The sequence below is a fragment of the Eublepharis macularius genome, chromosome 19, assembly GCF_028583425.1.
Source record: "Eublepharis macularius isolate TG4126 chromosome 19, MPM_Emac_v1.0, whole genome shotgun sequence".
NCBI lineage: Eukaryota > Metazoa > Chordata > Lepidosauria > Squamata > Eublepharidae > Eublepharis > Eublepharis macularius.
The window spans coordinates 4,322,251-4,347,765 of NC_072808.1; the positions used below are offsets into that span (position 1 = coordinate 4,322,251).

The following is a 25,515-nucleotide window of genomic DNA, read 5'->3' on the forward strand; positions in this document are numbered from 1 at the left end:
AGAACACCTCTGAAACTATGCAGTCAAAGAGATGGACAGCATCACAGTGCCCTCCTGCTATTGGTGCGGGTTGGGGAAGGGGTATCTTCAAACCCACTTAATGCACCTCGTGAGGCAGTGCTTGAAAAAAAATCCATTGCAAACCTGTTGTTAGATAAAGAACTCTCTCCACCTTTGCCAGATTTAAAGTGGCCGAAGCAGCATTCACACAAGACTAGATATCGTGGTGTAGCAATCATTTGCAACTGGATTTCCCTGTGTGGACTGGATAGCCCAGTTGAAAATGAATGCTGGAGTGCAACATTGAACAGTTGGGTTGGGTGAGGTCCGAATATCAATGGACCTTACATTGTCAGTCTGTAGAGTATAGTCAGCTAGCAGTGCTAAACAAACCCTGAATGTTTGGTGAAATATCTCTGATAACATTCAGAGGTGAACTAGACGAGACGAAACCCACGAGTCTATGCGAGTGGCCAGATTGACTTTTTCCCCCTCACCTTATCTCTTTTACCCCCGATGAACTCGTGTCTGTGGCTCTGCTCTGTGCATGTGTCAGCAAAAAAGCGGTTTACATTGGCGAGTGTCTGTGGACCATTGCAGAGTGGCGATTCTGTTTTGCTTTCGCTTCCTTCTTCCTGCACAGATAGGGAACAGGGGATGGTTTAAGCATGCGCCAACTGGTGGTGCATGCTGGAATACCATACCTGCGTCTTGGAGGAGCGCAGAAGAAACCCATGCCACCATGGACACGGGATCAAGTACAGTCTGGCTGCACTGGTGAGGGTACAGGAAAGCAATGGGGAGACACGTATAAATCTATTTGCGTGTTGTTTGCGTGTCATTTGTATCATGTAGTTTGGCTCTCATCCTTCCAGCTGTCCACTAGCCTGAAATTCTGCCTCCCCTCCATTTATATTGGGGGGGAACCATTTACATTACTTACGTGGAACCATGTACTAGGTACATGGTTCCACGTAGGTAGGAAAATAGGTACTAGGTCAACCCGACAACCTGGGAAATTGTGGTAAAGCCTGTGCCCATGTAATGGAGAAAACTGGACCTCTACCCTTATCTGGGTAGGAGTGGTTCTGGGCAGTTTTGAAGCCTCTGCAGACTTCCTTCTTATCTTCCTGGTAAATGAGCCCGCCTCTAGCCTTCCTAGATCTCTCTAAGGTTAACAACAACACATACTTGTTATGATGTACTTGATGTATTGCAGCCAGGTGTGGCAATAGAAAAGTATATTGCTCGAAGGGGTATCTGGCGGTAGAAGATTTTAACACACACAACTTGTGACTGATGACAGGGGAAGCGTCCCTCCGAGTACCAGAGGCTCAATACCCCTGGCAAGGGCAGAGTTCTTCTGTTACTGTAGAATCATAGAGGCCTCTTGGCTGTTGTTGGAACTGGCAAATTGGCCAAGAGGGGAACCCCTGATCTGCACCAACAAAGCGGCGGTTTGCTCATACTCCGTCAAATAGACTAAACTGGCTTCCAACGCGGCTCGAATTATTTCCTTTGGTAAATGTTGGGTTGCTGCGCGTGTGTTGTTGCCCCTCTGGTGGAAAAAATGTTGACAATCCTAAGCAAAGTACTTCTGAAAAGCTTCTTGGCTCTTGACAACCCCTCAAGAGGCACTGCTTGTAGTGTATAACACTCCCCTGTTACCTAAAGACGGTCTTTTGGAGAAACGGCAAGTAGAAAAGATAGCCAGTGTTTGCATAGGAGCTAGAGCCATAGGGAAAGGCAGTCTATGGGTTTTTAATATAAAGGACTGGGAGAGCGGGATTCAGATCTCCAGTCTGGTGTGAAGCTTGCCGGTCATGACTTCAGTCGAACCTACTTGTTGCAGGGCACGGGATGGGGAAGGGAGAGAAGAGACCTAAGAAGAAAGTGGGATGAGAAATATACTAGATAAGACTGCACAAGACTTCACATTCTTCTCTTCCTCCCCTTAGCACACAAATACCAAAGGATTAAGGGTTTGACATGTTTATTCAAATGGCTTGTAATAAGGTAATGCCAGTTTCTACAATGGCAGCAGTCCAGGTGCACATAACAGTGGAGAGCTGAAATCCATCTGGTCTGAGCTTCTGCTATCAAATTTTCAAGGTTAGGGTAAAGGCAAGGCCTCTCTGTTTATACCATCTTCCCTTCTACCCTTCCTACTGCTCATGTGCAGACTGAGGGTAGTTACTAGCAAATAACACGGCATCGAGAGAGATCCATTCACCGATGTAACCAGTGCAGTTGCCGTTTTGTGATTAAGCAGGCCTCAGCCTAGCCCCTTCCCATACGGTGAACTGGGATTGGTGGGGAAGTGGTGGCAGCATTTAGCACCACCTGGCTCTGAGGTCACAGCAGCTTTTTTTCCAACCTGCCACCTGTGTAAAGTGCACATCAGTTTGTCAGTTTGTGTCCGTTGTTGGCCCGGAATTCTCTCTGGCATCATTCAGCCGGTATAAGTAACGGTGGGGAATGAAGCAATAGTAACAGGCTTGAGTAAGAGAGTGGACTCCCCTTTACCTTTAGGCAGCAAGTAAAACTCATCTGTAGCTTGTAATACTGAGTATCTACACTCCTGCTCCCTTCTCCACATTCCCGTGGCATCAGTCTTGATACAACTGGCAGGTGGTTTGCTTTAATGTCCAATTTGAGAATTGAACATTTATGTCCCGCTGCATCTGCACGGGCTACTAACCTACTTCCAGCAGCTCCCGTCCTCAGGAGCCTGTTTTTAAATACTACAGAAGATACAACTAACACTCTAGGACTTCTCTCTAAATAAGAGGCTGCTGGTCATACTTGGAACAGCCACTAGGGTGCAGCAGCTCAGAAAGCTTCCCCAAAGGCAATCTGCAGGTTGTCCTCCCCCCCCCTAGACGGAACGGTTTTTCTGCCGAAGAAGCAGCAATGTTTCCTCGCTACGTGCCTGAAACTGATTGAGGCAGAGGTGCTACAGCAGAAAATGGAAGAAGCCCGCTCTCGCACCACCAGGCTGTGTATTTTCTCCTGCTTCCGTGGCTGAGACCTGGAGAAGAGCAAGCTTCTAGCGTTTGCCTTCCACGATTTTTGCCCTGGAAGAAGCCTCGAAACAGCTACTTACCGCCCATAGAGGCGAGAAGGCATAACGCCACAAAAGAGAGGCCTCTGCCACCCACTGGCTTTTTATACACTGCTGCAGTCTCTCCAAATAAATGACGCCCCCCCCCCCAAAACCTTTTCTGTCAAGGGAAAGAAACAGGTGGTAACCATATGCTGAGATACCCCCTCATTCCTCTAAAACGAGCCAAGACAGGGCTTTTCAAGGGGAAAAAAATAAGTTTCAAGAAAATAACAGAACAGAGGTAACTAGAGTGTAAGTTTACAATATTTCTGTTTCCAGATTAATAGTGGTTTCACTTTCTCCAGTCCTTCCCGGTGTTCTGAAATGACATTTCTTCTTTCAAAGGATTAAGACAAGGGAAGGGAAGCCACTGTCTTGGGGCCCCTACAGAACTAGCCTTATTCTTTAAACAAAAAAAAAATCCCTCATATGTCCTTTACATTGCATCAAATGAGTACAGGATTAGGAACCTGAAAAGGGCAGCACAGATCTGCGCTGTATTCCCAGCCCATTTCTCTAATCGAGGAATTACGAGAACTGTCATTCTTTAAAGCGACATTACTTAATATGCTGAGACGACATTTCCAATTATTCTTTTGGTACAAGTCGGGAGAGCTCAACCACTTTTAAGCCATTTAAGAATCCCTGGGAGAGGTGGTGACCTGACACCTCTTAGGGGGAATCCTGTTCTCTGCACAGGTCCCTTGCTGCCCTCTCAGGAAAGCAGTACCCCAGGCCTGCAAATCGGGACATTAAGACTTACTTCAATTTACAGATTTAAAACAACTTTTCACAACCCAACAAGCCATAATTTACCTGCAGCCAGGTGCGTTTGGCTGGAACCTAATCCTTCACAGAGCGTTGATTCATGCGGCAACTCCTGTGTTTTATCACACCTACTCACGTCTGCCACAGCAGAGACAAAGTGTGAAGGGCTGACACATTCTCTGAAAGGCAGCTTGTGGCAGAAACATCGCTTTGTTTATGCATCTGGACCAAGCAATTCGCTTCGGCACCATGAGGACCGCTGCAGAGAAGCTCTAGGTCAAGTTGTTTTTTAAAAAAAAGTATACACACAACCAAAAAAAAATGCATATTTTAAAAACACAAGAATGATTGTAACTATGAGCAGCAACCAAATGAGAGACGTGGCAAACATGGATCGTCCTCAGTTGCTTGCTGCTAATGACTTTTTTTTTTTTTGCCATCTACCAAAAGCTTCATGTCAAGGATGCAACCTTTGCTGTTTCATCCAATCAGCGGACTGGAGCAGTGGCAAAGTCCCACCTTCCCTCACGTGGCTCCATCATTCCTGAGCGATGGGAAATGGAGGAAGGAGCACACGAAGAGATGTCAATAACGACGAGGGAAGGAAGAGGAGGTTCTATAAAAAGGCACTGGGGTTCGCTCTGGGATCTTTCTGGTTCCTGTAGCGCATCGCAAGCCATACTCCAAGAATCTGGGAGGGGGAGAAAAAAAAGAAGACGACGGATTGTTAGTTACAGATCTTGTTTCAAAAGCAACTGTCCAAGTTACGTTTTTCAGTGCATGGAGCATCAGTAAAATAGCCAGGGGTCACTTCGTAGAAAAACAGCTGGAGGAACTCATCGGCATGACTCATTAGCATATGCCACGCCCCTTGACATCACCTATCCTGGCTGCTTTGGACCCAATCCTGGCCACTCAGGGCCGAAATTGGGCCCAAAATGGCAAAAAGGGGCTGAAAATGGTCAGGATTGGGCTGCTGCTGAACAGGAGAGTGATCCGCCACCCGTTTCGGCCCCAATCCAGGACAAAACGGGCCCAAAATGGCCAAGAGTCAGCTGGGCGGGGCCACCTGACATGTGACCTCTTTGGGGAATTGCCGGAACTGCGTTCCTGCACGTTACCCCTCGAAATGAACCCTGAAAATAGCACTGTCGAAGTGTTTTCAGTAAAGGGAGGAGGTGGACATCATAGTATCAATTTTTGCAGATTTGGAGGAAGGAAAATGAACATGCATATCTGGCCTTAAGGTTGCTGTTTTTTTTAAGCCAACTTGGGCTAGCCACAGCTCTCTCAGAGCTCTCTCAGCCCCACCCACCTCACAGGGTGTTTTGTTGTGGGGATAATAATGACATGCTTTGTAAACTGCTCTGAGTGGGCATTAAGGTGTCCCAAAGGGCAGTATATAAATCGAATGTTGTTGTTGTTAGTACAGTTTTTTTTCTTCTGCTGGCCTGTAGTGTTGAAAGGGGGTTGCGAACACACCCCAGACTGGTACCCCTCTTGTCTATTCAGCGTATTAGACAAAGTTACCTCTGTGAAACTGAAAAAGAGCCCGACTCCTCCAAGGATTTTTAAGGCCTCGTCTGCGTGCTCCATCATCTTTGTACCACACGTGACACACACAGAAGATGAATTCCAACATGCCTGGAGGGGATGACAAATACACCGTGACTTTAGTTGTCACTTACAGGAACAGGTCACGGGCTTCGAGCCAAAAATGCAACCGGTCTTGTAACTAGGACGACTAGCAGAGTTTGAGTGCAGGCACGTGTCTGGAATGGCTTGGCCCCCTATAAGTGTTTGCCTGGGCATTTATTGTATTGACTTCATTTCTAACCCACCATCTTTTCCCCCCAATGGAGACCAAAGTGGCTTGCATTGATCTAGTGTAGTGGTTCCCTGGGGGGGGGGGGTGCTGGAATGATCCAGGTGGGCGGTAGGAGCCTCGGGTGCAACTGGGGGGCACTGAATAAAAATAAGGGGGCGGTGGAAGCAAAAAGAAAGAAGAGTCCAGAACCTATCTAAAGCGGCCTTCTCCTGCCTTCTCCTGGTCTTCCCTGGAATCAGGGAGGGAGCGGGGAGGTGCACCCTTGCCTGTGCACCCTTGCAAGGCTGGTGTTGCTGCTGGGCTATTGCGTGGCGGCGGCGGCTGGCCTCTGGCTTCAGGCCTTCAGCTGCTGCTGTTCTGGGCCTGCCTGGGCCTGCCTGGATCGTGGTGGACTCTATCTGGACTGAAGAAGACATCTAAAAAGTAAGATTTGGGGAAAATGCGTATTTTTTTAAAAGGAGGATATTAGTAAAAGGTCCTTTTAAATTAGTGTCCCTTTACTTTAGGTTGGGAGGCCTGCTTGGGGTGTGCAAATTTGTCACTGCATCTTTTTGTCCACTTCTTGAAGGTAGATTTCCAGGGGGGGGGGGGGGCGCTGAGTAATTTTTTTTCTGAAAAGGGGGCAGTAGGCCAAATGAGTTTGGGAACCTTTGATCTAGTGCGTAGCATATCATGCAGTCTTTCAGATACCAGCCCAAAACCTTTTTTTTTTTAACTCAAAAGGTTTTTAACTGAAGAGGTTTTATCTTTTTAGCTAGTCTGCTTCTCATCCGTCCAGCGGATATTTTTAGGGTGAGCAACGGCTGTTTTTAAAGACTTGTTTTGCCTTTAGGTAGATATGATTTTAACTACTTTATGGTATTGTTTTTATTCACAAGCCACCTCAAGCAGTATTCGGCAGAATTATGATTAACTTCATTTATAGCCCTCCTCACTGAAACTCAAGGTAGTTGAAAATATCTGAGAAAGATCTCCAATAAACAATGCAGTAGGACTGCAGTACTGGAAAACAACACCAAAAAACTGCTTAAGGCATGACCTGCCATAATGAAGAAAAGCGTTACAAAGGTACAAGACATTGCAGTAAAAAAGGGTCATGATACGTACAATCGGCTTTTTTTTTCTGGGAAAAGAGGTGGTGGAACTCAGTGGGTTGCCCTCAAAGAAAATGGTCACATGGCTGGTGGCCCCGCCCCCTGATCTCCACACAGAGGGGAGTTGAGATTGCCCTCCGCGCCACTCAATCTCAACTCCCCTCTGTCTGGAGATCAGGGGGCGGGGCCACCGGCCATGTGACCATTTTCAAGAGGTGCCGGAACTCCGTTCCCCCGCGTTCCAGCTGAAAAAAAGCCCTGCGTACAATAAACATTGCAACAGAGTCCAGTAGTGCTCCTTCCTGAACTGTCCTGTTATACTACCGTTCTAATCTCTTTGTAAAAATGCCCTCCTGAACGTGAAGTAGCGTGAAGCAACAGCATATAAATTTCTTACAGAAAGAAAAAATATTTTCTGGAAGGGAAAGATCCATGTTAGCTGACTTGGCTTCGCAGGCATGTGGTACATTTGGAAGCAAAAGCCAACGATAGTATTCCTTTCAGAAAGCTCCTTCCCAGCTTCCCCAAAAACACCAGATGTTGCCCATTTTTAGTGAATATGGACCTCAGTTATTCTACCCCACCCCCTCCCAACATCAAGTCTAGTATTATATCTGACTGGTATCCAACTCTGGATGCTTCGGAGGAAGTTTAGAAAACAGCACAAGGCATTGAGATTATTCCGACCCGTGAGAAACCTCTCCCGCTATGAACCAGAGGGTACAGGCCTTAATGTTGCAATCCTATAACCACTTTCCTGAGAGTAAGCCCTACAAGAAAAAAAAATTCTTTCTTTCGACTAGCCCCACTCCCTAATACTGGTTAATGAATTAAACTGATGTTCCCGCTTTTCCTTGGAGTGGAATCACCAACCAGCGGCCGAGAATGGATTTGAAAAAGGCCTTGCTCTAAGCTGTTAGCTGAAATCTTCTCCAGCTAGGATCTACCTCCCACACCCCTGGTGAGAGCTGTAGAGATTGTTCGACTTGTCATGTGCGCTAATATCCGCCCTGAGCCTGCTGATGCGGGGAGGGCAGAATATAAATGTAATAAATTAAATTAATATACCTACCGCATTGCAGTTGTCTTTTGGGGTAGATTTGTTAGAGAAGCCGCAGCAGTTCAAACTTTTTTCCCACGTGCTCCTGGTCTCGTTGTCCAGCATTCCCCAGGCACTGCTCAAGAGACTTTCCTGAGAGAAAAGAGGAGACCCTTTGGAAGCCATAGTAGTGGGTCAAGAAACATTTTTTTTAATTGCCCTTTATTGGGTTTTTTGATGCTGGATTTAATTTTATGGATTATGTATTAACTACATTATAACTGTCCGAGGTTAGGTTTTATATAGGGAAACTGCTTGGAACAAAATGCTATAAAAATACAATACATATAACAGCCAAGATAGTCACATTTTCTGCCCGTCGCTTATTGTCACAGCCATATTGTGCTGGAAGACAGTTCAGGCCCAATAAAAGCGTTCCAGCAATTAATGACTCGAGCGTACTCAAAACTGAAGTGATGCAAGTGAGAAAAGGTGGAGGGGAAATCCAACCTGCCGCTTCTTATCCCTGCGCAATCCCAGCAAAGGCAGCAGAGCAGGCAAGAGCTGACGATAAAACAAAGCAGGGCAGGTATCCAGGTGAGCTGGAGGACAAGTTGAGACGAGGTGCCCAGAAAACATTTACCATTCTGCTTAGGGCAAACACCTCTCTTCGCAACTCAGAGGAAATTCAACCTGTGCTCTGCTAGCCACAGCATGGCAAGCTCCTTTCACTTGTTTCCTTCCTCAGCAAACCACTGAACTCCCATCTTCCTCATGTTGCCCTTTTGAAACGTGGGCCCTCTCTCTGAGGCTGTAATCCTGTACATAATGACCAGAGAGTAAACCCCATTGGACGCTTTGAGATTGGCATCCAAACAAAATATTTATTTGAAATTCCTGTAAACTCTGAATGAGAGGGTAGGGCTTACCAGCTAGGGTTACCAAATTCCCGTGGGGTCTGGAGTTCTCCAGGAATTAAAACTGACCTCCAGATTACAGAGATCAGTTCCCTGGGAGGGACCGGAAGGTTTGAAGGGCGGACTATATGATATATCGTAAGAGTCTAGAAAAAACAGAGGTCCTGACATCACATCGCTTCTAGGCTTCCTCCCCTCCCTGAAATCCACTCCAGGCTCCGCCCCCTGTAAATATCCAGGAATTTCCCAAGATGCATCTGGCAACCCTCTTCCCAACACTCTTGAGGAAGCTGTCGCACTGCACAGAAACCCAGCAGTAAAACACCTGAGACCACACACAGGATGGGGGTTGGGGGGTTGGGAATGATGTAACAAGAGGTAGGAAAAAAGCCAAAGTGTTTTGTGAGCGAGAGAGAAACCCATTCCCTCCCATTCTTCTTCTCTTGGCAGAGTCCAGTTACATCGCACCCCCGTCCCGTATTTGAGCTCCTGAAGGAAAACCAGCCAACTGGATTTTTGAAAGAATCCAGTTGAGCGGCTGTTCTTTGCAAGAAAATCCACTTTGCTCGGTTTTCCTCCGGTTGCTTGGAGGTGGGGGGCGGGGGGAGTAAGACTACCATTCCCAGGGAAGCTTGCGGGACCAATCACATGCTCTTCACGTTTAATTCATCTCGTGCGTTCCCAGTCTCAGATGCAGAAGTTGCTATGGAAGACCCGTTTCAATGGGGCCTAGTTTTCATGCAAGGGGCACTCTCCCTCTTCCTCTCCAAACTTCCCTCTCTGAAGCACTGCGACTCCAGCAACTAAGAGGAACCATTTGAACACCCTGCACTTTCCCTCCCAAGTTGAACAAAACGATGGCAAGACAAAATCCTCTTACCTGTTTGCTTTTGCTGAGAGCCAGACATGAACAGGAGACGCCAAACTGGAAAAGAAAGACTAGCCCTAAAATGATCATGTACTGAAGAAATGCTGCCGTTAAGGAAATGCTTTGGATAGGTATGACAGAGGGAGAATTGCTAAAAGACAAATCAGCCAAGTTAAAGATAGATTAAGTGTCTATGAGCGGAACTACAAGTGACAAAAGGCACAGGTTGGACACTTGTCAGCTTCCCTCAAGTTTTGATGGGAAATGTAGGCAGCTTGGCGGAATGTTGGAGAAGTGACAGTTGAAAAGTCCGTTGGACAACAGTTGGAGAGCCAAGCTACAAAACCAGGATGCCTACATTTCCCATCAAACTTGAGGGAAGCTGACAAGTGTCCAACCTGTGCCTTTTGTCACTTGTAGTTCCGCTCTATGTAAACATGGTGATGCATGGTAAGGGTAGGAAATTCAGTATGCTTAAAGCAGCCTTTAGGAAATTCAGTGTGTTTAAGACAGTCTTTACATGAGCATAGTATTTACGTGAGATTTGTCCCCCTGTCTCTGAGGGAACTACAACTTCCAGATTCAGAGGCATGGGGTGCTTCAGTGAGAAAAAGTCCCTCACCGACTTAGATTAAAAGTGTGATCTGGGAGAATCGCTGAATACGTAAGACACACTGCCAGAAATCTTAGATCACAGTCAGAAACTTTTACCACACTTCCTGCTGCCTGACGGTAACCTCCAGAAGAAATCAGATCAGCATTTACTCATTTCCAGTCATCTGAGCAAACAAAGAAATCATTTGACAGTCCCAAGTAACATAATGCTGCTTCTGAGCTCTGTCAGTACAGAAAAAGGTTCCCTCGAGCAGGATGGGCTGTAGGACGAAACCCACAGCGCTGCCGTAATGACTGCATGACACCACTTGGGCCATGCTCCCAGAATTACACTCACTTTACCATAATGCTCCTAAAGGCCTCTCAGAGTTTGTGGTCTTGAGAAGACTGCCAACCTTGTCCCAGTGTGGATACCACCCCAAGAACTTCTGAGGTTTCCCTTTAAAGTCATTTCCCTTTTCCCAGCCAATCAAGATATATCAGTCAAAAGCTATTTCTGGATAACATAATTGGCTGGAGCAGAAAACAGTGGGAGCAGTTAACAGGATCAGCCTCTTCGGTAAAAACTCTGTAACACTTAGCAACTAACTAACACCCTATTTTTAAACTCCCCCTACACGCACCATGATATTTTATCCGTCATATCCTGTAGAGAGCAGCACCTCTTTCTGCTATTGACCTGACAGCCAGAAATTTAAAACGGGGTGGAGGGTGGGGATCATACCACATATTAGGCAATCCCACAAAAACTGGGTTTCTGCAGGGTTCAGTGATAACATGCGACCTTCGAGTCAAACTTCTGCCCCAAAGATCATACTAGACACAACAACTCTCTCCTCCACTACTCTTAAACATCTTTGGGGATTCAAACAAAACATAGTAAAGAGTCCAGTAGCACTGTTAAGAATAACCCACTTTATTGTAGCATAAGCTTTCAAGAACCACAGCTCTCTTCATCGGATGCAAGAGCGCTGTGGTTCTCGAAAGCTTACGCTACAATAAAGTGGGTCAGTCTTAATGGTGCTACTAGACTCTGTGCTATTTTGCATCTGACAAAGAGAGCTGTGGTTCTCGAAAGCTTATGCTACAATAAAGTTGGTTAGTCTTAAAAGTCCTACTGGACTCTTTACTATTTTCAACTACAAACTAACACAGCTAACTCCTCTGGATCTATGACCAAATGAAACATAGTAAATGCAGGCTGGATCCTATATACATCTGTGCTGGCAACTGCAGAAAGGAGTACCACTCTTCTTTTTGATCACCAAAAAGGCTGTGCCAGGGTTTGTGGTGCCCAGGTGGACCAAAGGGACAAAGGCTGTACTGAGGAGGAGGCTCAGGTGAGATCGAGCAAGAAACAATAGGATCCAACCCTGCCCACTCAAACACAGAAGATGTGGGCATGAATTCGCTTTCTCTAATATACAAGGTGCAAACATTACTAGAGTTGTCAGAACCCGTGGGAAAAACACAACAGTGGTATATATAGAGAAACTGTGTGCCTATGCCCTGGCCTCTCTCATCATACAAGATATGTTGCACCTTTAAGACTGACCAACTTTATTGTAGCATAAGCTTTTGAGAGCCACAACTCTCTTCGTCAGACGCATCTGACAAAGAGAGCTGTGGTTCTCAAAAGCTAATGCTACAATAAAATTGGTCAGTCTTAAAGGTGCTACTGGATTCTTTACTATTTTGCAGCTACAGACTAACACAGCTAACTCCTCTGGGTACAAGATATGAGAACCTCCCCCTTCCTTCCTGGGCAGGCCAATATTTTTAAACTTGGTTCTCAACAACTAGCCTCAACAAAAGAAGTCTAAACCTCCTGTCCCTGAGGCACCAGAGGAAAGCGAGGAAACAAAGCTCTATAAATATCATCTACCAAAATATGTGCGTGTGGTGCCAATGCAGAAGAACCTCCAAGAAGGATTAGGCACTATGCGGTCAGGTGTCCCTTATTCTGCCTTCCACCATACTGGCAACTGGTTCCATAGCTATTAAGTAGCTACAGGATTACTTCCGCCTTTTAGTCACTCAGCAATCCTAACAAAGGATTAAGAGCTCCAGAGACAAGCATTAGCCCCAGGCCAGCACAATCCAACAGATTGCCTTGTGTTGCTAGGGGAGGTGCACCTAAAAAGCTGAGGAGGGTATAAAGGAAGAAGAGGAAGCAAATGGGCTTCACCAGACACCAGGAGGTGTTGTGTCACCACAGGCACAAGGACATGGCCATCGCCCTTAGAAGCCCCCAATGACTAAGACAGACATAAGAAACCACAGAGACTACTGAATTGCAACTGAAAACGAAGCTCAAGACAATGCATCCCCCTGGACTGAATCGAGACAAAGGCTTCCTGTCTCATTACCAATGCTAATTTCTCCACACTCACTACCCCTCTGCATACCCCACCCTATTCAATCACGCCTGCCTTTGTCATTCGCCAGCTATTATCATTCGGCTTCTGTAATCTCTCCACTCTTCAAGATATAAGGACAGATGGGCCACATTCTAGCTGTATCTGAAGAAGCTGTGGCTCACGAAAGCTCATATCCTACCACAAATTTTGTTAGTCTTACAGGTGCTACTGGACTCTTGTTCTTTTCTACTGCATAAGAAACCACTGTCTTTGTACTGTGGACTTTAAAAACAATTAAATCACATTCATGTTAAAAAAGTATCTCACTTCTGGGAAGATAAGTTGCAAGTGGGTAGCTGTGTTGGTCTACAGTAAGAGAGCAAGATTTGGGCCTAACAGCACCTTAAAGACCAACTAGATTTCCAAGGTATGAGCGTCTGAGAGTCAAAGCTCCCATATCTGATGAAGCTTGAAAGCTCATACCTTGGAAATCTAGAGGAGTTAGCTGTGTGAGTCTGTAGTTGCGAAATAGTAAAGAGTCCAGTAGCACGTTTAAGACTAACCGACTTATTTGTAGCATAAGCTTTCGAGAACCACAGCTCTCTTTGTCAGATGCAACTTTATTGTAGCATAAGCTTTCGAGAACCACAGCTTTCTTTGTCAGATGCATTTGACGATGCATCTGACGAAGAGAGCTGTGGTTCTCGAAAGCTTATGCTACAAATAAGTTGGTTAGTCTTAAACGTGCTACTGGACTCTTTACTAAATCTAGTTGGTCTTTAAAGTGCTACTGGACCTAGTTCTTGCTCTTCACCTCTGTGAGTTCTTCCTGACCATCCAAATCCCTTAAAGGATACCTGCCTCCATCAGAACAGACTCTAACAAAAATAATGTACAACCCTAACCCTCCACATTGTAGGCTACAAATGAGTTAACAGAATAAAACTGTAACTAGGATGCTAAATCACAATTGTGTCGAGGATATCTGGGTTTGGGCTCACCGAGCGAAGCCCGCCGAGTACGAGTTTTGCTACGGCTGATCTCAGGACGGTTGCAACAGACCCTGCCTTTGCCGACAGCAGCAGAAAAGGATACAAAGAAGAGCATGACTTGGTGATGGTTGACTGCGCCGATGAGCCCCACGATGGCGATGAGAAGCAAGAAGAACCCCACAGCAAGGACCCCTCCGATGATGTGGATGCTGGAGACAATGCCGAAGCCTTTCCCCCAGGCAGCCACGCCAATCAGCAGGAGCCCAACCAGCTGGAAAGCAAGGGGGAGGGAGTGAAGAATGGAAGAGTCAGAGGCATAAGAGGAAAAAAGGATCCTGCAATGTCTATTTCCCTCTTATGGGGCCCAATACATTAACAGACATCTCCAGTCTTTGTACAATAAGCAGCAACTTGTCTCGTTCAGTTCAGGACAGGAGCCCAAGAATACAGCTCAATCCACAAATGGGTATGCTTCAGAGATTTAATCCCACTCAGGGGTCATTTTGTAGAAAAAGAGCTGCAGGAACTATTAGTATAACTCATCAGCATATGCCACGCCCCTTGACATCACCAGAAATGTGTCATTAGCATAACTGATTTGCATATGCCACACCCCCTGGCGTCACCTATCCTGGCTGCTTTGGACCCAATCCTGGCCATTCAGGGCCGAAAAGGGGCCCAAAATGGTCAGGATCGGGCCACTGCTGAGTGGGGGAGTGATCCACCACCTGTCAAAGGCCCGATCCGGGCTGTTTTGGCCCCAAACCAGGACGAAACGGGCCCAAAATGACTGAGAGTCAGGTGGGCGGGGCCACCTGACATATGACCTCTTTGGGGAACTGCCGGAACTGCGTTCCTGCGCGTTCCCCCTCGAAATGAGCCCTGATCCCACTCAAGGCAACATCCCAGGACAAGTTTTAAAATAGTCTCACTCCGCAGACTAGCAGATCATTAACTTCCCTTCATTTACGGTTAGATTTTATTTGGGGTCATCTTGGGCATCAAGCGGACATACAAGCCTCTCCCCCTCCTCCCACTCCCAGAAAGCATCAACAAAACAGGTGCATGGGTTACATGTAAAAAAACTGCCTTTTTAATGCATGCTTCATAAAGGAAAGCAAGTGCTGTGTTTGATTAGGGAGGTGTTCCTCTACCCAAGTTACTTTTATAAACTCTGCAAGACTTTCATGTGATCTAGAACCCTCCCCTCTTTTTTCTCAGCGCCATTAACCTACTAGCTGCAGGCGTTTTAACTATCTGAAAATTGATTTATCCGCACCTCTGCAGAAACAGGCCTCTGTATAGGTTCCACTACATTTCCTTGCTCTAACTGCAAGATATATTCCTCAAGCAAGACAACATTCACATTAACATTTCCTGTTCCTGTTCCGAGATCCAAGTTCATATTTAGAAGGCACAGTTTAAGACATGAACACTGTAATTTTAGAAGATCAAAAAAGGACACGAATCCGCTGCTCCAGCTGTGGCACTTCCTCCTTCTAGCTGGGAGTGTTTCCTTACATATTGGAAAAGTTAGCAAGGTTCAGCAGCACAAACCAACCGTTGTATAACAAACACCCTATTTTTAGGCGACAAAAGCCAACCCTCACAAGTTTGTCCATTTGCTACCACCCTGCTGTGCATTCCGCCTGCAGTAGAAGTAGTAAAACCAAGTTGTTGTTTTTTAACAGCAAAGATGGCATGCAGTTTGGTAAACAGAATACCTGTATTTCATGCAGTCCAATCCCCAGCTGGCTTCAAGTGGAGGAGTGGGGAATCAGGGAGAGTTAAGTAATCTCCAGCCCCTTGAATTGAAGCAAACAGCAAAAAGCAAAAAGCAGAATGGGGACGGAAAACTCAGGGCCAAGCTACAAGTGACGGATGACACTTGAACGGCAAGTGTATTTCTCCCTGTTCACTTGCCCTCCACTTGCCGTTCAAGTGTCATTTGTCACTTGTAGCTTGGCCCTAAGTCACCCAGGTCCAATGCCATAGACACCACTCTCCAAAGCGGCTTTGGAGCGTGGAGAAATCGCAGGAGGTCATAGTCCCTCTCTATGCTGCCTTGGTCAGGCTGCACCTGGAGTATTGTGTGCAGTTCTGGAGGCCTCACTTCAAAAAGGATGTGGACAAAATCGAGAGGGTGCAGAAGAGAGCGACGAGGATGATCAGGGGCCGGGAGCCCTACGAGGAAAGGCTGAGGGCCTTGGGAATGTTTAGTTTGGAGAAGAGGAGATTGAGGGGGGACATGATTGCTCTCTTTAAGTATTTGAAAGGCTGTCATTTGGAGGAGAGCAAGGAGCTGTTCCAGTTGGCAGCAGAGGATAGGACCCGAAGCAACGGGCTTAAATTACATGCACAAAGGTACCAGCTGGATATTAGGAAAAACTTTTTCACGGTCAGAGTAGTTCAAAGGTGGAATCAGCTGCCTAGGGAGGTGGTGAGATCCCCTTCACTGACAGTTTTCAAAAAGAGGCTGGATGAATATTTGTCAGGGATGCTTTAGGCTCATCCTGCATTGGGCAGGGCATTGGACTAGATGGTCTGTACGGCCCCTTCCAATTATGTGACTCTATGGACTCCATGGCATTATACCCCCCATGGTCCCATTTTAAACTGACAGAAAACATTTCCAGCAGTAAGGAAAGGGGTGGGGGGCAGATTTCATAGATTCTTTTCTCGTGCTTTGCCTCCCAAGCTACTGTCATAGATCTCTCTACATCCTTGCAGTACAGTAAGATGCAGAAAGAGGAGATAGACTGGAAAAGTTTGTTTAGGGAAGCACCAATCCACTCATTCTAAATATGGCAAGTCTATGCTATGTCTACTAGTTTTATTACACCTAAAGTTTAAAATGTTCTTAAGATAGTTTATAACGTAACACATAAAAATATATGTTCGGAGCACATCTGTGATTTTGATAAAAGTTTAAGACATTTTAAATATACATAGAGCAGTACTGCAATATCCCCAAATACTCCAGTATATCTTTGATTTTACCAGATACAAAAGCAGAAGCCAAGAACATTGCACATTGCAGTAAACAAAAGAAACGTTTTATTATGTGGACTTAGAAAGAATATGTAAATCTTTAGCATTATCATGTAGAAACAGACGAAATGCCTGTGTTTAGTTTAAAAGGTTCTGAAAATAAACATTCCTAAAAAGCAATCCAATAGTAATGCAATTAGACTATTCATTTAAACACTGAACTCTTCAATAATATATCACAATGCACAGTAAGGCTGCTATCTATGAATACATCCTTGGGCATAAACTTCATTAAACTGAGTGGAACTTGGTTCTACATAAACAGGGCTGGGCTGCAAGTGTCATGGTAATTAGACAAAATGAGGCATCGTGAACCCGTATTTATTTACTTTAGATCAAGTATTTACATCGTTCTCCATGGTAAGAGGAACTAATTGTTTTCCTTGTGTGTGGGAGTGCCTTGTTTTCTTTTTAAGTTGAATTTTAAAATTCTCCCTTTTCAATCTGTTCCTCGTCTCCCCAGTTCCTCAGGTGGACCCCTCCCAGCCCCAGTCTTAATTTAACAGTACGGTTAATATGAAAATGGTAATTTCATATTTTAATCCACAATGTGAGCCATTCTGGGACTGCAGCCAGACCTGGGATACAAATCAGACAGGTATAATAAACATCCCCTTCCACCTCAATAAATAAGATAGCCTTGAAATTATAGCAAAAGGTTGCTTCCACAAGGAGATCTAAAAGAGTCCAGTAGCACCTTTTAAGACTAACCAACTTTATTGTAGCATAAGCTTTCGAGAATCACAGTTCTCTTCGTCAGATGCATGGAGGGCAAGAAGAAACTGGTCAGATATATATGTGGAGAGGGGAGGGAGGAGTAGATGCAAACAGTAGCTTCTGATATGGAGATCAGTTTGCTTCTGTTACGGAGGTCAGTTACAAGGAGATCTAGAAAAGCTACCCCTGCTGCAGAAGCAGCAACTAACAGGTGGGGTGGAAGCGGGTGCCTGATCTTGTCAGATCTCAGAAGATAAGCAGGGTCTGCCTTGGTTGGTAATTGGGTGGGAGACCTCCAACAAAGACCAGGGTTGCAGAGGCAGGCAATGGCAAACCACCTCTACTAGTCTCTTGCCTTGAAAACCTCACCTGGGGTTGACATAAGTCAGCTATGATTTGAAGGCAGGATTTCATTTCCATTTTTTTCCACCCCCCGCCCCCCACGTGCATTAGCGCTGATGATGGTACCCATGACCTGTCTTCCCACAGCTCAACTGTGAACTGGGGGGGGGGAGTCCAGTAAAGGGCTGAAAGGGGGGGGATAGTGCTGCGTTCGACCCTTTGTAGGCTGAGCATCTGTCCCCTTCCTGAACTGGCTGCAGGCAGAGCATTCACACAGATGCTCCACTCACAGTCACTCCACACTTCCTTCAGAGAGTCAGAACAAACAATATCAAAAAGATTTTTGATTTTGCTACTACAGACTAACACGGCTAACTCCTCTGGATCTAGAACAAACAATGGGTTTTTTTTTTTTTGCTCTGGCTCAAAGGAGGAAGACTCACAAGTTGTGCTCGGAAAGTGCACAGCCAGCATGCAAAAGCTCTCTAAAACATGTGAGGGCGTGCTGCATTTCACACAAGGAAAAATCCCCGTGTGGAAGCAGATTAAGGCTGGCATGAACCGAAAGAAGCTTTTTGACTCTTTGAGATGCCTGTTCCTTGAGGTTGTGTATTTTCAAATATTCATTAGTGTATGACACTTGATGCAAGAGATGGAGAAGTCTGAGGCAAAGAGCAGAGTTGTTCTACCCGCCACAACATTTGAAAGTATTTCTCTATCATGCAGTCCTAAAAGTGCTGCTTCTTTACTAATCCTATCAAATATAGTAAGCAAAGCTACCATCATTACTACTGGTAACTTAGAATCTTGGATCCCAAATCTGCACCTGAGTTAACTGGCTATAATACCTGGAAAATTCTCTGTGCTCTGCCACCAAGCCACAGCCCCCCCCTACTGAATTTTGCCCCAAAGACTCAATTTTCACATTTCGGGCTTCAAAGGAAACCCCATTCTTCCACCACCATCTGACGAAGAGAGCTGTGGTTCTCGAAAGCTTATGCTACAATAAAGTTGGTTAGTCTTAAAGGTGCTACTGGACTCTTTGCTATCTTGCATCTGACGAAGAGAGCTGTGGTTCTCGAAAGCTTATGCTACAATAAAGGTGGTTAGTCTTAAAGGTGCTACTGGACTTTTTACTATTTAGAAAAATGAGACAATTGCAACAGCAAGGGGGAAATGGGAGCAGTTGTTCAAATAGTTCGATATTAGCTAGAGTTACTCCCCAGTCCTTAGCGCTGTGGAGATCTGTCCCTTTTACTTCCTGACACAGGGAAGAAAATCCCTCCGGACGACCCTTTCTGCCAAGCAAAGGTTAATGGCAAAGGTCCTGCAGGTAGCTTCTCCCAGACCTAAAGCTTCTTTCCCTTGGAGACCCAAAAACCTTAGCACCTTTGGGAGGCAATAATGCATTTAAGATCACATCCCTCAAGCTAATCTGGGCTCAAGACCACTCTTCGGTGCTGTACTCCATTATTTAACAAACCTTAGACAGAACACTGGAAAGAAAGGAGGAAGCTATGCAGCAAGATTAAATGGACTTAAGTGCATGTCCTAAATATTCAAATTTGGGCTTGCTTGCACGAATCCGTATCTTGCAGTACATTTTTTAACGGTATTAATTGTTTTTCAGTTATTCAAACCTGCCTCGAGCCTACGGGGTAATAAAAAGTTAAATGAAGGTAGACAAGCCACAGCACGATATTTTGAGCTACATATTATCGTCCTGAAGAGGAGACACCGGAAGACACTCCACACTCATATATATTTCATCCATTGCTATGCAAAGCAGTAGCTCTCTGGTTCAGCCATTCCAAGCCCCACCCCTTCTGAGAACACTAGTTTGCTTGATGTTAATGCAACTTGTAATGGATAGTTAACCATTTTGGAATTCTTCTGCCTTATGTGTGCTCTCTCAAACAGCAAAAGAATTGGGGGGGGGGGTGTCTACTTAAGAATTTGGTGGTAAGTAGCAGCTCCGTGGGCAACCTATTTTAGCTGATACACATTTTTGTCTAGTGGGATATACGTTCTTCAGGTACATTCCTGCACCAAGAATAATCTGCACTGCACACAAATTTGAATGGCTACAAAAAACGGAATCCCAGTAGAAATGCTGTGAAGTCAACTCCACTCTTTTTTATTCCTGTCTGTTGAAGTGGGGGGGCGGGGGCGTTAAAGGAGTTGCCAGTTTGCATTTCTTCAGTCTTTCCTTTCCACTCGTTTAGTACAAGCTCTTCCACCTAACTCTTGAACAGTCCCTTTTAAGAAACCTTCAAGAATATCAGCGAAGCAGATTCTACTCTACAAATGTATAGCAACACTTCATAAAGTAACACACCAGCCTTGATCCAACCATTCCATGTACACAACACAGAGTTCCTCTGCAGCCCCTTACAACCCCTGGAAAGCGAGCTCCCAGGATTTCAGGATCCATATGGAAGAATAGCCATGTGAGCTGGAGGCCTCGCAGTAAGAACAAGGGGGTGATATCACTGCCCTCTTCCACAGCTCTGCTAAGGAAATAGATCAAGAGGAGTTAGCCGTGTTAGTCTGTAGTTGCAAAATAGTAAAGAGTTTGGTAGCACCTTTAAGACTAACCCACTTTATTGTAGCATAAGCTTTGGAGAACCGCAGCTCTCTTCGTCAGATGTCCATGCATCTGACAAAGAGAGCTGTGGTTCTCAAAAGCTTATGCTACAACAAAGTTGGTTAGATGCATCTGATGAAGAGAGCTGTGGTTCTCGAAAGCTTATGCTACAACAAAGTTGGTTAGATGCATCTGATGAAGAGAGCTGTGGTTCTCAAAAGCTTACGCTACAACAAAGTTGGTTAAATGCATCTGACGAAGAGAGCTGTGGTTCTCAAAAGCTTATGCTACAACAAAGTTGGTTAGATGAATCTGATGAAGAGAGCTGTGGTTCTCGAAAGCTTACACTACAATAAAGTTGGTTAGATGCATCTGACGAAGAGAGCTGTGGTTCTCGAAAGCTTATGCTACAATAAAGTTGGTTAGTCTTAAAGGTGCAACTAGGCTCTTTACTATTCTGCTAAGGAAAGAGATTGATTTCATCTCCTTGTCCTTCCTCACTGCAGTCCACTGACCCGCTCAGCACAGGTCTGTAGGAATGATCTTTCCAAGCGTCAGAAGGGGCAGCAGGAACGGAGTGGCGCGTGGGAATACTCAGTGTGCCTGCCACACACATAAGGCTGGATCTATGCCACCAAACCTTAAACTCCCAGGACAAGATTTTCTGCCAAAGTAACTACTTCCTAGTGTTCAAGGGCACAAAAATAAGCAACGCTGTTGGCTCATTTCTTGTTCCTGCAAGTTTGCCCGGTGAACATGAAATCAGATTACCTGGAGGAGAATCTGGCCTGCTCCATATTCTTCCTGGCCTTTTAGTGAATTTATCAACCTCAGGGTCCTTCTGCTCTCTCACCCAAGATTCCAACATTGTACAGCCAAACTAGGGTTGCCAGCCTCCAGGTGGTGGCTGGAGATCTCCCGGAATTACAACTGATCTCTAGGTGACAAAGATCAGTTCACTTGGAGAAAAGGGCTGCTTTGGAGGGTGGACGCTATGACATCATAACATTCTGAGGCCACACTCCACCCTCTCCAGGCTCCACCCCCAAAATATCCAGGACTATCGCAGCCTGGATCTGGCAACCCTATTTCCTAATCTGTGCCTGCCTATCTTTTAGGAACATCGCCCACGGCTCTGCTCCTCTTGATGGGGGAAACCCCACCTGGGAATGCCCCACCCTTGGAGGCTCACCTGGGCATCAAATCTACTGCCCTTCTGTCATCCGGTGACATCTTTCCAGGCATTTAAGGGAGGACTAGTTTGCTCTCTTTGCTTTCACTCTTCACTCAGTAGTTTAATGATTGCTTTTGATCTGCTGCTTAATCTGCTGGGTTTTAATGGTTTCAGTGTTTCTTGTTATTATTCTCTTGCTGTTTTAGGTTTTGTATTGAGTCTGTATTTTATGGTGTTTTCATTATTTTAATGTCCTTAGCCATCCTGGGAACTAGTTCTCTGGTTGAGGGGCAGGATACAAAGCGTAACAAACAAACAAACATACCCCACTTATCTTGATAAAAGGTGCTTCTTAAGACAGATTCATTCAATATCTCGAACTTTGACAGTCATTATATAACACTTTTTGCCAGTTTGTGTACCAGTTGTGAAGTACTGCATTGCTTTTAAAGTGGACTTTTAGTTGACGCTCGTATCTGAAAGCCATAGAAAATCAAGACTGGCCTGCCTTTTAAGCTTACCTAAGCTGTAGAAACATTTTGATGTTGTTCCGACTTATTAGCTATTTCTGATAATACCACAACCAAGAAACTAGGTAGACAACAGTCAGTAAAGAAAGCATTATTGTGGCTCTTTCTAGTGATTACAAGATGCAAAAAAAGTCTCAAGTGATCCTTCAAACTTCCAGAAACAATAAGGGTAAAAACTTGTGGCACCTAACAGATTAACACAGCAGTGCTACAAATCCGTTTGTGAGACCCTTAAGGGGAGACAAGACTTTGGGGGAAAGGGGAGCTGCGATAGTAACACAGTTGTGGAATTTGCCACTTTGGAAGGGATCTAATGGTTTCCCCGATATGAATGCATAGATGAAAAAATCTGGCTGAGTCTAACAAAGGAGGGGAAAAGATGGCAAGGCATGCCACACACAGCCCCTACAACTGGATAGGCGGCAATGCTAAATAAGAGAGAGTATAAGAGGATTGAACCCCAGTCATAATAACACACTTCTGTGGAGCAGCAGTTTTTTAATCTACTTGAGGCAGCTGCCACTGCAAGCGCTCCTTCCCTGATAACAAAAATATCCTTGACTTTAGCATCTTAACTTTCCCCAGGCTGACCCCAGCCCTTCTTTCCACTAAAGAGCACCCACTTGCCAAACGTTCCAGTCCCATTTCCACCACTCCAGAAAAAGATGTACAGATCCACAGATGTACTCTACAGCTCTCCTCTTCTCTGATGTATTTTATATTAAAATCACAGGATTGGAAGGGACCTCTAGGGCCATCTATCCCAACCCCCTGCACAATGCAGGAAATTCACAACTACCCCCCCTTACACCCCCAGTGACCCTTGCTCCATGCCCAGAAGATGGCAAAACACCGTCAGGATCCCTGAGGAAAATTGCTACTTGACCCCAAGGTATGTAAGAAGGGGCCACAAGAACTAAGCACCGATGTAACCCTTCCTGCCCTCCCTCTCATGATCTGAATGTGTATATGTATTGTAGCAGGTGTATGTATATTTTCCCAGATGGCTATTTGTGCTACATCTGTAGCAGCAAAACAAAACCTTAAAAGTCTAACCAACATGTATCCTCTGTGTGCACATGAGGATGTGAGCTCTGACTCACATACATTTCATCAGTCTTTTAAAATGCCATCAGACTTGTGCAGACGCGCACAAAAAAGGTAGTGAATAGTCTTCCCTCCCTCTTTATGCACCACCTTATCATTGCCTTAGACTGGATGACCTCAGCCTTTTCTCTCATCCCCTTTCCATTGTGTGTAAAGGGGTAGGTAGTTGCCATGCTGACCCTAAGTAATATTTATAGTGTAATGTTTATAATTTGTTTATAGTGGTTTAATAGGGTTTATAGTGTTTATAATGTTTACGAGCTCTGCTCACGACCTGAGTTTGATCCTGGCAGAAGCCAGGTTCAGGTAGCCGGCTCAAGGTTGACTCAGCCTTCCATCCTTCCGAGGTCGGTAAAATGAGTACCCAGTTTCCTGGGGGTAAAGTGTAGATGACTGGGGAAGGCAATGGCAAACCACCCCGTAACAAAAGTCTGCCAAGAAAACGTCATGATGCGACGTCCCCCCATGGGTCAGTAATGACACAGTGCTCGCATAGGGGATTACCTTTACCTTTTTAAAAATGTTTATACCATTTACAGGATTTATAGGGTTCTTCTAATCCTTTTGTAAATTTCTTCTAAGGTCCTAATGATGCTAATGTTAAACTTCCAAAAGGTTTCTAAAGTGTTTTGCAAGTGTAATTAAGGTTTTTTTGATGTTAACCCCTGTACTAACTCTGGAAAAGAGAAAGAGTCCAGTAGCACCTATAAGACTAACAAAATTTGTGGTAGGATATGAGCTTTCATGAGCCACAGCTCACTTCTTCAGATACAACTATAATGTGAATCCATCTGTCCTTATATCTTGATGAGTGGAGTGATAGCAGAAGCCGAATGATAATAAACCTGCCGTTGTCATTCACTGACTATTATCATTCGGCTTCTGCTACCACTCCACTCATCAAGATATAAGGCCAGATGGACTCACCTTTGAGCTGTATCTAAAGAAGTGAGCTGTGACTCACGGAAAGCTTGTACCCCACCACCAATTTTGTGAGTTTTAGAGACACCACTGGACTCTTGCTCTTTCCTGCTGCTACAGACAATCAGAAGAAGCGAGCCCTGGCTCACAAAAGCTCACACCCTACCCCAAATTTTGTGAGCTTTATAGGTGCTACACAGGACTCTTGCTCTTTTCCACTGCTACAGACCGACGAACACGTTTAACTCCGTAACCATCCGATCTTTCCATTTTTAACTGTAAATAGGTTTTGTATGTACAAAGATTTGTTAAAAAAAAAATTAAATCAATTTTCCTAAAAAAAAAAAATCTATTTTCCTAAGCATCGCCCAGAATGACAGAAGGCATATATTTACAGTGCAATCCTATGCAATCCTTTGCTCAGAGTGTGCACTCTTACAGTGAATTCCTAGACAGAGTTAACTCCAGTCTGAGCCCATTGAAATCAGTGGGCTTACACTGGAGTAGGTCTGCTTAGGATTGCACTGCTAGTGCACCTTTCTCTAGCCACCGCCCCCCCCCCCAGAAAAACAGCTGCCCCTTCATGCAGCCGCCTTAAGCCTAAAGCAGCTGCATGCAGACCCCCACCCCACCCTTCCCTCCTCCTTCCTTGCAGCCCCTTCCTATTAACCCCACCCTGCACCCTTTGCTAGGCCAGGAGAAGGATCTGCCTGGCCTACTCACCACATAAACGACGTTGAGGGCGCAGAGCGCATTGCGGGAGCAAGCGAAGCCCCCACAAACCATCTTCCCGCACAGGCGCCGCCCAGACCGACAGAAATAGGGAAGCCACCCCAAAAGGGGCAACAGCCGCTGCTCCTGGCCCTTTAAATCTCAGCCCGCCGCCAACGCGCCTGCGCGCCGCTGCTCTCTGCCGGCTCGGAGCGTCCCCCCGCCCCTCTCGTCATGAGCACGCCTAGTCTGTTCGGGCAAGGCGCATGCGCTTGTGACGTAGCGTTACTCTGGGGGATTAATTCTAACCCATCCGGGTACTGAAATAAAGGGAGGGGGGAAGGAGTGGGTTGGTGCTCAGGGCTTGTGGCAGAGGCTTGACGGGATCTAGAGATATGTAGGAAATTGGTGGCTTGGGACACTTTGAAAGCTCAGAAAAAGGGGGGAACAAGCTCTCTAAAAATAAATACAAATCAATTTGATATTAAAGTCAAATCAACAATACACAGCAACATTTACCCTATGGCGCTGCCTATGGAAATATCCTTGAAATTGACTGTGCTCATCTCACCCCGTGTAATCCGCCTTGAGAGTCTCAGTGAGAAAGGCGGACTATAAATAGACATAAATAGAAAAGAAATAAATATTTATGGCGTTGTTTATGGGAATATCCTTGAAACTGACTACTGGTTTCACCCTGTGTAATCTGCCTTAAGAGTCTCAATGAGAAAGCAAAATCAAAAAGAGTCCAGTAGCACCTTTAAGACTAACCAATTTTATTATAGCAT

General features: G+C 45.4%; 1 protein-coding gene across 1 annotated transcript; it reads right to left on the reverse strand.

Moving 5' to 3' along the window:
• Window positions 1-1,976: 1,976 nt before the first annotated feature.
• On the reverse strand, window positions 1,977-24,913 carry TSPAN31 (tetraspanin 31). Its single transcript, XM_055003914.1, has 6 exons — window positions 24,740-24,913; window positions 13,691-13,858; window positions 9,633-9,713; window positions 7,869-7,988; window positions 5,405-5,518; window positions 1,977-4,565 (listed from the first exon to the last, which is right to left on the reverse strand). The coding sequence occupies exons 1-6, from the start codon at window positions 24,800-24,802 to the stop codon at window positions 4,491-4,493; spliced, it is 621 nt and encodes a 206-aa protein (XP_054859889.1). The 5' UTR covers window positions 24,803-24,913; the 3' UTR covers window positions 1,977-4,490.
• Window positions 24,914-25,515: the final 602 nt, after the last annotated feature.